The sequence below is a fragment of the Centroberyx affinis genome, unplaced genomic scaffold, assembly GCF_046629955.1.
Source record: "Centroberyx affinis isolate AG114_WGS23_722 - 3 ecotype Tasmania unplaced genomic scaffold, CSIRO-AGI_Caff_v1 ptg005018l_1, whole genome shotgun sequence".
In the NCBI taxonomy this organism is placed as follows: Eukaryota; Metazoa; Chordata; class Actinopteri; order Beryciformes; family Berycidae; genus Centroberyx; species Centroberyx affinis.
In genome coordinates, this window is record NW_027282472.1 from 357,208 (window position 1) to 369,669 (window position 12,462).

The window sequence follows — 12,462 nt, forward strand, 5'->3', positions numbered from 1 at the left end:
ATTTGGCACAAACTTGGACTCAAGGATGAACTGAATAGATTTTGGTAGTCAAAGGTCAAGGTCACTGTGACCTCACATCCGTCCCATTCTCGTGAGGCCAGCACCATAGCTCCTGCATCACATCGCTAGCTTGCCTGGGAAGCTAAGCAGGTTTGGCTGTGGTTAGTCCTTGGATGGGAGACCACCTGGTGCTGGAAGTGGTGTTGGACGACCAGTAGGAGGTGCTCTTCCCTCTGGTCTCATACATAATATCCCCAATGCCGAGACAAGAGCCCCGTTTCATTAGTCATTTAACCAGCCCTCCTTCACTTCCCCTCGGCACTTGGTAATACCCACTTGCAGAGCGGGAGTGCAAGGTCCGAGGGGGAGCAGAATATTTGAAATGGAATGCACTTGCCCTTAAGCAGGCCTAAGAATAAATAATAAAAATTACAAAGAACAATGAGTAATGAAATATTGCAGATGCGTTCATTTAAAAAAATATGTCTACATCCTCTAAATTTTGTTTGTTTACTTGCATTTATATTCATCGCCTGTTCATGCGCCGGAATTGACGGACGATCACAATGCATCCTGGGAAATATGCGCTTGTGAAGTCTACATCGTTGTTGACTCGCTCCCTCGGCCCTTGAAGGGTCGATCTCAGAAAGTTCACTTGAGTTATCAGAGAAATGGAACGACACTTAAGATGGCGATGGGGATTCCCCCGAGGGGTAGTGCCGAGGGGAAGTCAACGAGGGCCAGTTGAAATGACTAATGAAACGGGGCTCAGGACTCTGTCCTGTGAGTGAGCACTGTCATTTGGATGAGATGTAAAAACCGAGGTCCTGACTGTGTTCAATAAAGATCCCATCGGCATTCATCGCAAGAGTAGGGATGTAACCCCGCTGCCCTGGCAAAATTCCCAAACAGGCCTTCCTTCCATCATGGCCACCTAATCATCCCTCGTTACCTAATTGGCTCTTTCAGTCCTCTACTCTCCACTGAGATAGCTGATGTTTGGTGAGCGTTCTGGCGCAAACTGGCTGCCGTGCATCACCCAGGTGGGTGCTACACATCGGTGGTCCCCAAGGTCAAGGTCACTGTGACCTCACATTCATCCCATTTTCATGAACATGATATCTCAGGAACGCCTAGAGGGAATTTCATTACATCTGGCACAAACGTCCACTTGGACTCAAGGATGAAGTGATTAGAATTTGGTGGGCAAAGGTCAAGGTCACTGTTACCTCACAAAAGACATTTTTGGCCATAACATGACAAAATTTGACACAAATGTCTAATAGGATAAAATGATGAAGTGATGTTCAAAGGTCAACTTCACTGTGACATAATGTTTTGCTTACCACTGTAGCAGAGAAAACGATCTTGGGTCATTCTACAAAAACGGTGGAAGTGCTGTCACTTACTTTTGCAGACACCAAAATCCTTTAAGTTGACCTAATCACATTAATTATATATGTTCAATAAATAAAGACTGTCCTTGCAATGATAAAACAAAGTTTATTGGTGGAGGCATACAACCATGAGGCGGTTATTTCTAGTCTCTTCTGACAGGCAATTTCCTACGTTTACCTTCTATCTCACAAGGCCTTAACAGATATCTTGCTCTGGGATAAAAGCTAATGAAATCATGTAAACTCCAAAGCCAGGTCCACACAGAGGAGGAAGCTGTGAAGTGCTGAGTAATGTGTCAGTCAAGTGAACACTTTTCAAAGGCAACAGGGAAAAGATAAGTGGAGCACACAGAGCCAGTAGATCTGTACACGAGGTCAAGCTGCACTGGGAATATAACATTCCCATAAGACATTCCCATAACACTGCGATAAAACCACAGGCTTTTACGGACCAAGAATGACATTAACTTTAATCCTTCAGCAATTTTTCTATTACATAAATGCACAAAATAAAACATCAAACAAGACAGAGTTTAGGTAGAGACATGTCTACTTTTTACTTAGAAAAAATACTGAAAACAGTGCTGAAAAATGCACAAAAAATACTGAAAACAGTGCTGAAAAATGCACAAAAAATATACAAAATACTTGAACAGAATACAGACATCCATTTTACAGCAATTTCCTTAAAACAAACAAATTCTTCATGAACAAAAGTAGGTGATGATTGAAAATATCAAACTGAAATGTTAAAAACAATTGAAAGGAACTTTAATAGCATATTTTCAAATGGGTCTATTGACTCATCCTTTGCATACTTGTGCAGAATTTTAAAAGAGTATCTTGACAGTATCTTGACCTTGTCATTGCTATGAACGGAACGGAAAATCAGCAAATCTCTTTTAAAATGAATAAATCTCTGAAATATTAGTCATGAACAAAGGTTTTTTAGGGTGTCTTGGAAGTTCCAACTGATTGATCCATCCATCCATCCATGTTGAGAAGCTTCTTTGAATCCTGCAATGGACAGATAAAATTACATTCAAAAGGGGAATAACTCTTGTTATTCACAAACCGTTCTGTTGAGCCCTTATCTACAGTGCCGAGCTCCCCCCTAATTTGAGCAATGGAATGCCAACGACCTTGTGTCTCACCCCCACTGTCTCTGAGACGAATCCATCGCCTGTGTGTGATGCCTTTCCTCTCCTTGCAAACTGCACTGAAGTGGGTGTCGGTGGTGTGTGCTTATTTATTGGGATAACCGACAACTGTAACACTGCTGGATCTCAAACATCCTATTCTGATGTTTCCACACAATCTATATAATCTATATCTATCTAATATGTCTCAGTGAAGTGTTCCTTATTCATCACTGCATTATCGTTGGGCCTCTATATAGCCTGACGTTTCATTCTTTTTTCTCTACCTAGATTAGGCTAAAGCTACAAGAAGAAGATATCACCACAAGTTCCTCCTTTGATCAATAAGGTAGGTCTGTAAAAATACTGACCCTCCCTTTAATACCATTAGTATTTATTCAATTTGTGTTACTCCCTGCTCCTAAGTCCGAGAATATCAAAATCCAACTGTTAACAAGGTCTGGATCTGTGGTCAAATATGGGGAAATATATTTGAATGGTAGATGCAAATGGTGGTTTGTTTTTTGTAATGATTTGAACTACAGTATATGTAGGTCAAAGGGGAGAGCTGATATAGTGTGTAATGAGTCCAGGTGTATAGTATACAGTATAAAGCATACATGAACCTTTAAGAGGGAGCCGCAGCAGACACTGGAGCACTGTTAAAATCACTCACCATACGATTATTGTGAAGCATGGTCCTATCCGTTACATGGTTTAACAGAAGAAACGACAGGCGTCAACCTCAGCTGGAGCAGCAGCTATGGTGCTGGTGGATGGAAAGTTGTTTGCAGTCGCATGGGATATAACATTATCTTTAGCTGTAGGAGCACAGCGAGTGACAGGAGGGTTCTGCAGTTGAATAAATATGTTGTTGCTGTATCTGTTCGCCTGCATCAACCTTTGTGAATGGATATCATTGGCTGAAGTGCTGAGTGGACCAAAGCCTGTGTAGGTTGTATCACTGGATCCTTCGCCAACTCCAGCGGCTGGGGCAGCACTTGTCAAAGAGCGGTATTCCTGCTGTAGCGGCGGCCTTTGAAGGCACACCCATCCTGGTGGCTCTGGAGCTGTGGAGCTGCCTTCAGCTGACAGTGCTGGGACCTGTCCTGCTCCCTGCTGAGGGCAAATCTGGCTTGGATAAATTCCTCTAGGATCAAATTGGCATAAATTCCCTAAGTAGGCAGGATGATTGTCTGGCACTGTGTATCCCACCATAGCCTCAGAGGAACTGTAACCTGAATGCCCATTTCTGACCCAAGGCAAGTAGTAGCCTGCTGTGTTGTAGCTTGAAGGTGACAGGGGGTCACTGGGGCCTGCTGCTGCAGCTGTGGGGCAGCTGTGATCGACCTGGCTGACCCTGTTCCTCCCAGTGTAGTCCAATCCTTTATAGCTATCCATAAACTGCTGGTTAGCGGGGTCTGGGTTGGCAGTTCTAATGGGATTGATGGTGAATTGACGAGACACAATAGGTAAAGAAGGGTCAGTGGCATTGTAGCCCATTGGCTGCTGTGACTGACTGGGGTTTGGGTTAGTGGCTATAGAGGGGATAAGACTAGGTTTCAACTGACAGATACCTGTGTCAGAATAGCCCTCCAGAGACCAGTTGGCAGTAGAGAGGCCAGAGTTGGGATTAGGGATGAACTGTCGGTTTTCATAGTTGAAGACGTTGTCCACAGGCCCTGTAGGTGAACATTTCCTCTTCAATGGGTTAGCTGGGGGTGGCAATATGGGGACAGAAGCACTATGTATCATAGATTGAATAAGCTCACACCTTGAATCCCATATTTCTTTGTCCTGTGCACAACTTTTGGATGCTTTTCTAGTGCTGGAGGTAGTAGTCTCATGATTTTCTGGGCTTGCTTGGCTAGGGGGCACATTTGTCTGAGATTTCATCTGTCTCACCAGAGCTATTATGTTTTCAAACATGTTCCTGTCCACGATGGACGGTGTTGGTCTATCAGAGGATGGTCCTTTGTCTTTGGGAGGTGGGAGAGAAGGGGTCACAGCAGGGGTAATAGGAGTAGACTCAGAGGAAAGGAAGGCTGGTTCACGGCCGGAGGTAGGCTGACTGCTGGGTTGTGGTGAGCTGTGTGTGGGTTCAGCTGGCAAAGGATCCTCGAGTTGGGGTTTATGGGTGTGAGGTCTGGCCAATGATTCAGTCGATTCCAGTGCTGGGTTTGGCTTGGCTGGAGGTCCTTCATCTCTGGAAGACCCTGAGGAGGTTTGACTGGGTTGAGGCCAAAACGTAGAGGAAGATGAGCATTTGGAGAGCTCCTCCGACTGTTTCATATTCAACTGGGGCTGTGTTTGTGATGGAGGGTGTTGGGCCTGAGACACCAGCGCTGTGTGTGCTGGTTTGATGGCTACGTTCCTGCCAGTCGTTTGACAATATGTGCTGGAAACAGGGTGTGGTGAGACATCAGAATAAGAGTTTGAGTTGACACCGTTACCATCTGGAGGGCCCATGATTCTTCTCCGTTTTACCCCCTGCATATCTCCAATCAATGGGATCTTCTCCAAATTATGTTTTGCTTCTTGTCCAACTTCTAAGAGGGGGAAGAGGGAGTGGGATAGAAAGTGATGAGCAACAGAAAAGGGAATGAGAGGACACAAGAAAAAAGAGGTTAAGTGTAGTCAGTTTAGAGAAAGCAAATGATAGGCCCCTACTTTGAGTCCACGATAAATCTCAAGACAATTATTTCCAATGGTGTCAGATGCACAGGGTGAAGCAGTATTTCACCTACCTCTCTGTGGTGGCGCAGGTTCTCTCTTTTTATCATCAGAGTTCACATCATCTTCAAAAGACCCCTTGTTGACGGCCACTATGAACATGATACCACATAGGTTAAGACATAGTACATATCACACTGTCAAACACCCTGGGCCGAAACACAATCAAGACTCTCAGACTGCTAAAGACCACATTCAAACTACTTATCATCATCAGTAACCATTGATGCATTCTAAAAATCACTAGCAATATTGAGGATGATCAAGAAAGCCCAACACATAATAAGACCAAGTTCTGGTTTGCTGGTCCCAAGATCCAACTGGTTTTGACTCTTGCACATAGCCTCGGGGCTCAACATAGCTGAGGACAGAAATGATGAAATGAGTATGAAGCAAAAACTGTAACAATATTTTACACAACAGCATGGACTTGACTTGATTAGTCATCAACTGAAACTACACATCTAGCCTTTTTTGCACCTTTGTCACCTTTATTAACAAAGTTCCATCCTCTCTCGAGTTGGGCTCATTTTTTAAAATTAGGGTCAACAATCATAACTCAGGGTTCCTACACCTTTTCCATAGTCAAATTCAAGCACTTTTCAAGCATTTTCAAGCTTTTCCAGCACCTTACCGCTGTGGTAAATTACATATTTATATACATATATATACTCAAAATGATTATTTCACTTCTTCATCACATTAAATTAGATGTTACTGTGCTATAAACAACCAAAATTATGTTTCGTGACAGCAATTGCTGCAGCAATATAACGATTATGTAGGATTTGGTCCTTGTTTCAACCATGATTTATATTTTTCGTTTTCAAGCCAACGCTCATTGAAACGGCAACCTCCCGGCATGTCGTCTGTTAGCCTCCCACTCACTGTCCCATCAGAGGGCACACATGCGCAGAGTGGCAAGCGAGGCTCGAGCGGAGTCGTCTTCATTTTGTGCAAAAGGCAAAAGCAATTAGGCTCTCTCTCTCTGACTTATTTTATTTCTTTATCTAAAAATCAAACTATTCAGTCAGATAGCGATTTATTATGAAAGTAATGCAATTAACTTTACAATTTCAAGCAGTTTCAAGCACTTTATTCAAAATCCAAGCACTTGTCAAACCTTGAAAACACCACATTAAAATTCAAGTGTTTTCAAGGATTTCCAGCACCCGTAGGAACCTTGATAACTAGAGGATAACTGTCAACAGTACACTTTCAGAAAGTGTTTGTTTGATTCTGGAGTGGACTGAAGTCTGTGGGAAAAACCTCAACATTGTACACAATATTGACGCTGTGTCAAGGTAAACTAAGTCAAGTATCTAGTTTTATCATTTATTCATTATGTTCTGATTTACCTTTCACCTATATTGTAAACAAAGAGAGCTTGATAGAGACATTTAAGTGAAACCAGATGTTGAGGCTCTGTTTTGAAGGTGTCCTGTAACATGACTTCATGTCTGACAAACACATGTGGTAGATGCATGATCAGGGGATGCCCTCTCTCATGGCTTTGTGCCAATTGGTTGAAAGTATTTAAGAAAATATGCATTGACCAACCACAGATCATTTCTTTGTCTCTTAGAAAACTATATAAGATCAAGTATTCTGTTTTCTAGTTGAGACATACTGATGTAAGCTTTGGGTGTGTTCTTATGTCTCCTTATTATTGACTCAATAATAATCTCATTAATCTTCAAATCAGTAAGTGGCTTGTGTCTTTACTTTGTGTATGAGTCCAGTGCTTTTGACAGATTCCCACGACAGCTGCATACCATTGAATCCGCTCTTGTCTGTTTCAGGTGCCCTGGCTGACTGTGGCTCTGTGGGAAGAGGTTCCTCTGGACTCTGCCGGCCCTGAGGCTGCTGGCCTGTTCAACAAGAGTCATAATCACAGCTAATGCCCATATGCTGTCTGCATTACTCATTTAATTTTAGCTGTGTATGTGAGTGAAAGAAAAAAAATGGGAGAGCGAGACAAACTTTTCTGACCGAGTGACTAGGCTAGTGGGACTCACCCATCTGTTGTGAAGCAGTGTTGGGCAGGCGGAGGGGGCTCAGGTTCTTCTTTCTCCTGATGAACTGCAGCATGTTCACAGCTACAGAACACAATCAACTCACAGTTAACACTAATCATCATAATCCATACACCATAAACTCTTTAAATAGATGCCAAAAACCCCAACAACAAACGAAACACTAACAGCTACCTTCACAATATGGAGCTGTCTTCACAAGTTCATACCAGCGCTTGTCCAGCAGTGTGACCTTGGTAAGAGAAGAGACAAACTGTTTATAACAAGCATAATGAATACAGTATATACTTCTACTCTGCATTTTGACTTGATTTTAAAACCAAATGTAGCACAATCCAAATGTAACACAATGGTGAAAAGTTAACAAACAAGGCAAAAGTAAACGTCTTGTTCCCTTCTTGGGCAATCACTGACAAATGTGATGAGATGCATAATTCGTCAAATTTCGTCCAAATTACATCAGGTGTGCTTGAATATCACACATGACACTTGGACCTGATAGGTTACCTGAGCATCCATCTTGTTATACTTCTCCTGGTCCGAGAGTTTCATGGCAATTTCCTTTAAGAGCTGCAGCTTCCTCTCTTGAGACATATCCCCCTCCCACCACGAAAACAGATGAAGGTAATGAGGGAATTGTTTCTGCTGAAAGACAAATATGACATATAAACAGGCAAACCACATTAAAACACAGCTCAGTATTAAATAGACTTGTTATTGAGAAAATTAAGAAAAAAAATGTGTTCCATGCATACTGAAGACGCCACTCACAATATAGCAGACCCGGTGCTCAGTGCTGACCATGTGTTCACAGATGTGTTTGTGAAACAGCGTCTTGCTGCAGCTCCCACACAAGAAGAACGGAGACAGAGTTATCGTTTGACACTCGAACACAAAGCCCTGACCTGGGGAGAACACACACACACAAATTCTAGCGCATGCTTCTTCACATCAACATCAAATCATAGAAGTGAAAAGAGTTTACAGTGCAAGGATGCACACACTCACCTATGATTGGTTCAGTGTCCCATCTTTTCACAGTCAGGTATATGGACAAACGGCTGCAGCCCACAGTTCTTTCCCCTGTGACTACCACACAAGTTAACCAGTCAATATAAACCAGTATATCAAATGATCGACACATAAAGCCACTGACTCATAAACACTGAACACTTACCTGTTGAAATGGCTGGGAGCTCCTGGGATACATTGTGTTTCAATGCATCTTCTCCAGTCTGGCTGGGTCCTGCAGGACTGTGTGGTTCAGTCTTGATTGAAGCAACTGGAGAGGGTGGGTCTTTGTCCAAGGATACTAAAGGTGACCGTCTTTCTGGACCCTCCAGCGTGTCGGGGGTTGGGACCAGAGCTTCTGAGTCAGAGGCAAGAGGATCTGGGCTCGCATGTGGTTCCTCCCCTATAGACGCAGGGAGGGAGGGATGGGAGAGTTAGTGGGTTTGTGTGAATGGGTGATGATGGGCAAGATAGATGGAGTCACATAAGGGTGGTGTTGTGGTTTTCCCCGGTGACAAAAGAATCTTTTCTCAAGGCAGAATGGTATAATATGAAGATCTTTATTGGCAACAAAGACCTGAGTTATTCTGCAGAAGAACTGGCTTCATGTCAAATCACAATAGCTTTTATACACATCTTCAGCATGACACCCCTCTAAGTTAACCACTCCTTCCCTGGGGGTATCTTCCATATGATCTCTTTGTTCAGTGTGTCATGTCCACCCCCCTCACTTCTGGGTGGGGGCCGAGAATCATGTGAGAATCATACCATAATGATGGACAGGCTTCTGATGCTTCACCAAGGCTTCCTCGTGCATTCCAAATATTAACTCATGTGTATATGTGAAATGTGAAATGAGGGGAATGGGAGGTAAAGTAGACACAGTGTTCAAGGAGGAAATATTAATGACTGTCAGAGCTAAAAAATATTATATAATATTGCCAATAAGCTTTGCATTACAGGAAAACAAAACACAGAACTTGGTAAGGTAAGGTTGACTATTTACCAGGATATCCAGGCGCAGGTGTGACTTTAACCTGAATCCGGGCTTCCACTTCAGGCTCAACAACCTCCTGTTTCACAGTGACTGAGCAATGTGGGGGATACACAATTAGAACAGCTGTATATCTGTTATGTTCATAACAGCTCGATTAATTTGTGTTGGAGACTTTTTCATTTCACATACCTGTAATGTCTGAGTTCTGAATGCTTGGAGCTCTGATGGGCTGTGGATCATTTCCATCTGAGCTCTGAGACGACTGAAGCTGGTCTGGGGTCAGCTCAACTCCTCCTGCGCCTACGCTAGTCAGGCTCAGAGCACTCTTAGTCCTACTCAGGGTCACCTTTCCATCCTCTCTGGAGGTGGGCTCCATTTCTAAATTAGGAAAATCAATAATCTTCAACAGTGTGCGCTTTGAGAAGTAATATTTTCCGGCAGGGACCGAAGACTGCAGGATTTTGTGTGCAAGCATTTAGGTTCTCACCTGGGATCTGGACCAGCTGTTTTTTGGGCTTGTGTGTGTTTTCCCGCTTTGGTTCACAATTAGAAGAAAGCCCTGCGACCTCTCTCTTTGGCCTGTACACACCTGGGAGAGAAGAGACAATGCAATCATTGGTCTAGAGTGATATTTCATGCCTCTGTGTCTCATTCAAAACGTGGAGACACAGGATGAGTTTCTGAAGTCAGCGAAAATGATGGTCCAGAAAGTAACAGGCATGGTAGAGCAACATGTCTGAAGTCAACAATATCCACTCTGGGCAGCAGTCTGGTTTTAGACAGTATGCAAATTGAGTTGAATTGTCTTGAGATGGCCTGCACAGAGACGTGTCAGACTTGGTGCTCAAAACACAGGGATGATAGGTAAATTTACCATCATCAAGGTGCAAAGCTTCATGTGGACCGGTTGAGGGAACTTGCTGTCGCGGGTCTTCTGGAACTGGGCTGGTTGTGGAAGATGAAGAGTCCCGTAATTCTCTCTGCTGTCTCATAATCGTCTTCAGTCCGCCTGGAGCTGAGGCGAAAGACCAAAACGATAATTCTCTGCTGCAGACAATGTTCTTCCACAAGAATTTAGAATGTGAAATACATGAAAATTTATAATTTTCCCATTTACGCCATGGCTTACTAGCCTGGTATCCAGCCCCTATGAATCGCAGTTTTCAGCACTCTTTGAATTTGCATGGCAAATCATAAGGATCTGGACACAAGCCTATCCACTGGCAGTTATTTCGGACAGATATTGTCCGAGATACCTGATTGGCTGGTCGATGTAGGCGGGACTAATCTACTGATGACGCCATTACAGAGCGCAGCAACCATAGCAACAACAACCACCACCAACATGGCAGCAGCACCGGAAAAGGAATTGGATGATAGCAAGCTAGATTTAGCAATTTCGTCAGTCCTTAAAAAACTTAATGGCATTGATGAATTAAAACAGGAACAATCCGTGTGTTTAAAAGCCTTTTTCAGAGGTCAGGATGTATTGGCGGTGCTTCCCACCGGCTTTGGTAAGAGCTTCATTTACCTTTACCCAGAACGAGGGACGATCAAGTAGTCCGGGGGCCTGGGTGCTCAACGACAAGCGGCAACAAATGACGACAAACCATATTGTCGCCGACGGTTAAGGATCGGTTGCTTTGAATTGTCGTTGACGAGGTCCTCACTCAAAAATGGTATGTAGCCTACAACAATAACACACTGTTGTCTTCACTGGGAAGTGAACGCTGCTATGATTGTTGTTGCTATGGGGCACCTCCAGATTACGTCAATCTGCTTTGCTACTGTGATTGGTCAAAGAGTTTGATCATTGAGAACTAACAGCAACCAATCGGTTGGGGCAAGAAATTATGTCACCGAATCAGTGGTGGATAGGCTTGCGTCCAGACCCTTATGAATCGCCATGCAAATTCGAAGAGTGCTGAAAACTGCGATTCATAGGGGCTGGATACCAGGCTAATGGCTTACCAAATACACAGCACAAATTTGACAAACGTGTACAAATAAGCCTAGGCAAAAAAACAACAATTACCACGCCCCTATTAACACTTGAGGGTAAGTGAGTGCCCACTTGAACTAAATATCTCAAGCATCTAGTATTATTTACTATTTAAGGATTTTTTTGATTGTTACATAAAACCTGATAATTGATGTCTTTAGCCAAAGTTTTATATTTGATGTTTTAAGGTAACTTCAGGCATGATACAGAAATTGGGTTCAGAAATTGGGAAATGGCAACCCCTCATTGCATAATTCCCATGGGCTGTTGACGACTTGGAATAGATCGCTTTTATTTTGAAGCACTCATATTTATTTTGAAGCATCTTAAGCACTCATATTTATACCTCAAGCTACAGTGAAGTGAATTTGATGTCAAACCACATCAAGCTAAAATTTCTCCCAAACTTTCAGTGTACTAAATGAAGAACAGAGACAAACTACGTATCATCTCGAGACTCTACTCTGAAACCTATTTATGAGTGGTTTGCAGACCAACGTACAACTCGACAAAATACTAAATGCTGATGGAAGCAGAAAATAACAAAAAAAAAAAACTTCCAAAAGCACAAAAATAGCTGTTCTTGCTTAACTTTCCTCTTAGTAAAAATCAATTGCATAGAATTAGATAGGATATCTTTACCTTCTTTGTCCGGAAGGTTAGACAGCTTGTTGTACTGATCCCAAGTCACTTCTACTCTCTAGGAGGGAGGAAAAGAAAAGAGACAGAAAAAACATAGAAGGTGAAGAAAAAGCATGACACGTTAAATAACGAAATAATGATGTTGCATATATTTGTGCATGCATGCAAGTTGTGGATGTTGCCATCTTGCTTTATTGGTGTATGCTCTCATATATGTGTGTTTTATGACTGAACAGTTTGTGTGTGTGTGTGTGTGTGTGTGTGTGAGAGGAAGACAGAGAGAGAGTGCCGGTGATCTGTCCACTGTAGTGTTAACTAGAGATGCACCGATTGCAATTTTCTTGGCCGATTCCGATTTCCGATTTTTTAAAAGTCTGACCTGCCGATTCCGATTTTGGCCGATTCCGATTTTCTTTCTAAGAACTATAATTGACAGCACACACAAACATTTTTGTAACTTTTCTTTAATGGAAAATTAAAATTCAATTGTATGTTCATAATAAAA

The 12,462-nt window shown here is 42.7% G+C and overlaps 1 protein-coding gene across 1 annotated transcript in view; it reads right to left on the reverse strand.

Moving 5' to 3' along the window:
- Positions 1-1,512: 1,512 nt before the first annotated feature.
- LOC139666462 (uncharacterized) overlaps positions 1,513-12,462 on the reverse strand; it is a 45,474-nt gene continuing 34,524 nt past the window's right edge. Inside the window, exons 39-54 of the mRNA XM_071545700.1 lie at positions 11,958-12,015; positions 10,188-10,328; positions 9,801-9,902; positions 9,503-9,691; positions 9,323-9,403; positions 8,483-8,719; positions 8,314-8,394; positions 8,077-8,210; positions 7,813-7,950; positions 7,480-7,537; positions 7,288-7,368; positions 7,045-7,140; positions 5,284-5,361; positions 4,990-5,085; positions 3,213-4,752; positions 1,513-2,414 (exon numbers count right to left, since the gene is read on the reverse strand). Coding sequence (XP_071401801.1) covers positions 3,254-4,752; positions 4,990-5,085; positions 5,284-5,361; positions 7,045-7,140; positions 7,288-7,368; positions 7,480-7,537; positions 7,813-7,950; positions 8,077-8,210; positions 8,314-8,394; positions 8,483-8,719; positions 9,323-9,403; positions 9,503-9,691; positions 9,801-9,902; positions 10,188-10,328; positions 11,958-12,015 — 3,069 coding nt within the window. The 3' untranslated portion in view covers positions 1,513-2,414; positions 3,213-3,253. The remainder of the gene's footprint in view (positions 2,415-3,212; positions 4,753-4,989; positions 5,086-5,283; positions 5,362-7,044; positions 7,141-7,287; positions 7,369-7,479; positions 7,538-7,812; positions 7,951-8,076; positions 8,211-8,313; positions 8,395-8,482; positions 8,720-9,322; positions 9,404-9,502; positions 9,692-9,800; positions 9,903-10,187; positions 10,329-11,957; positions 12,016-12,462) is intronic.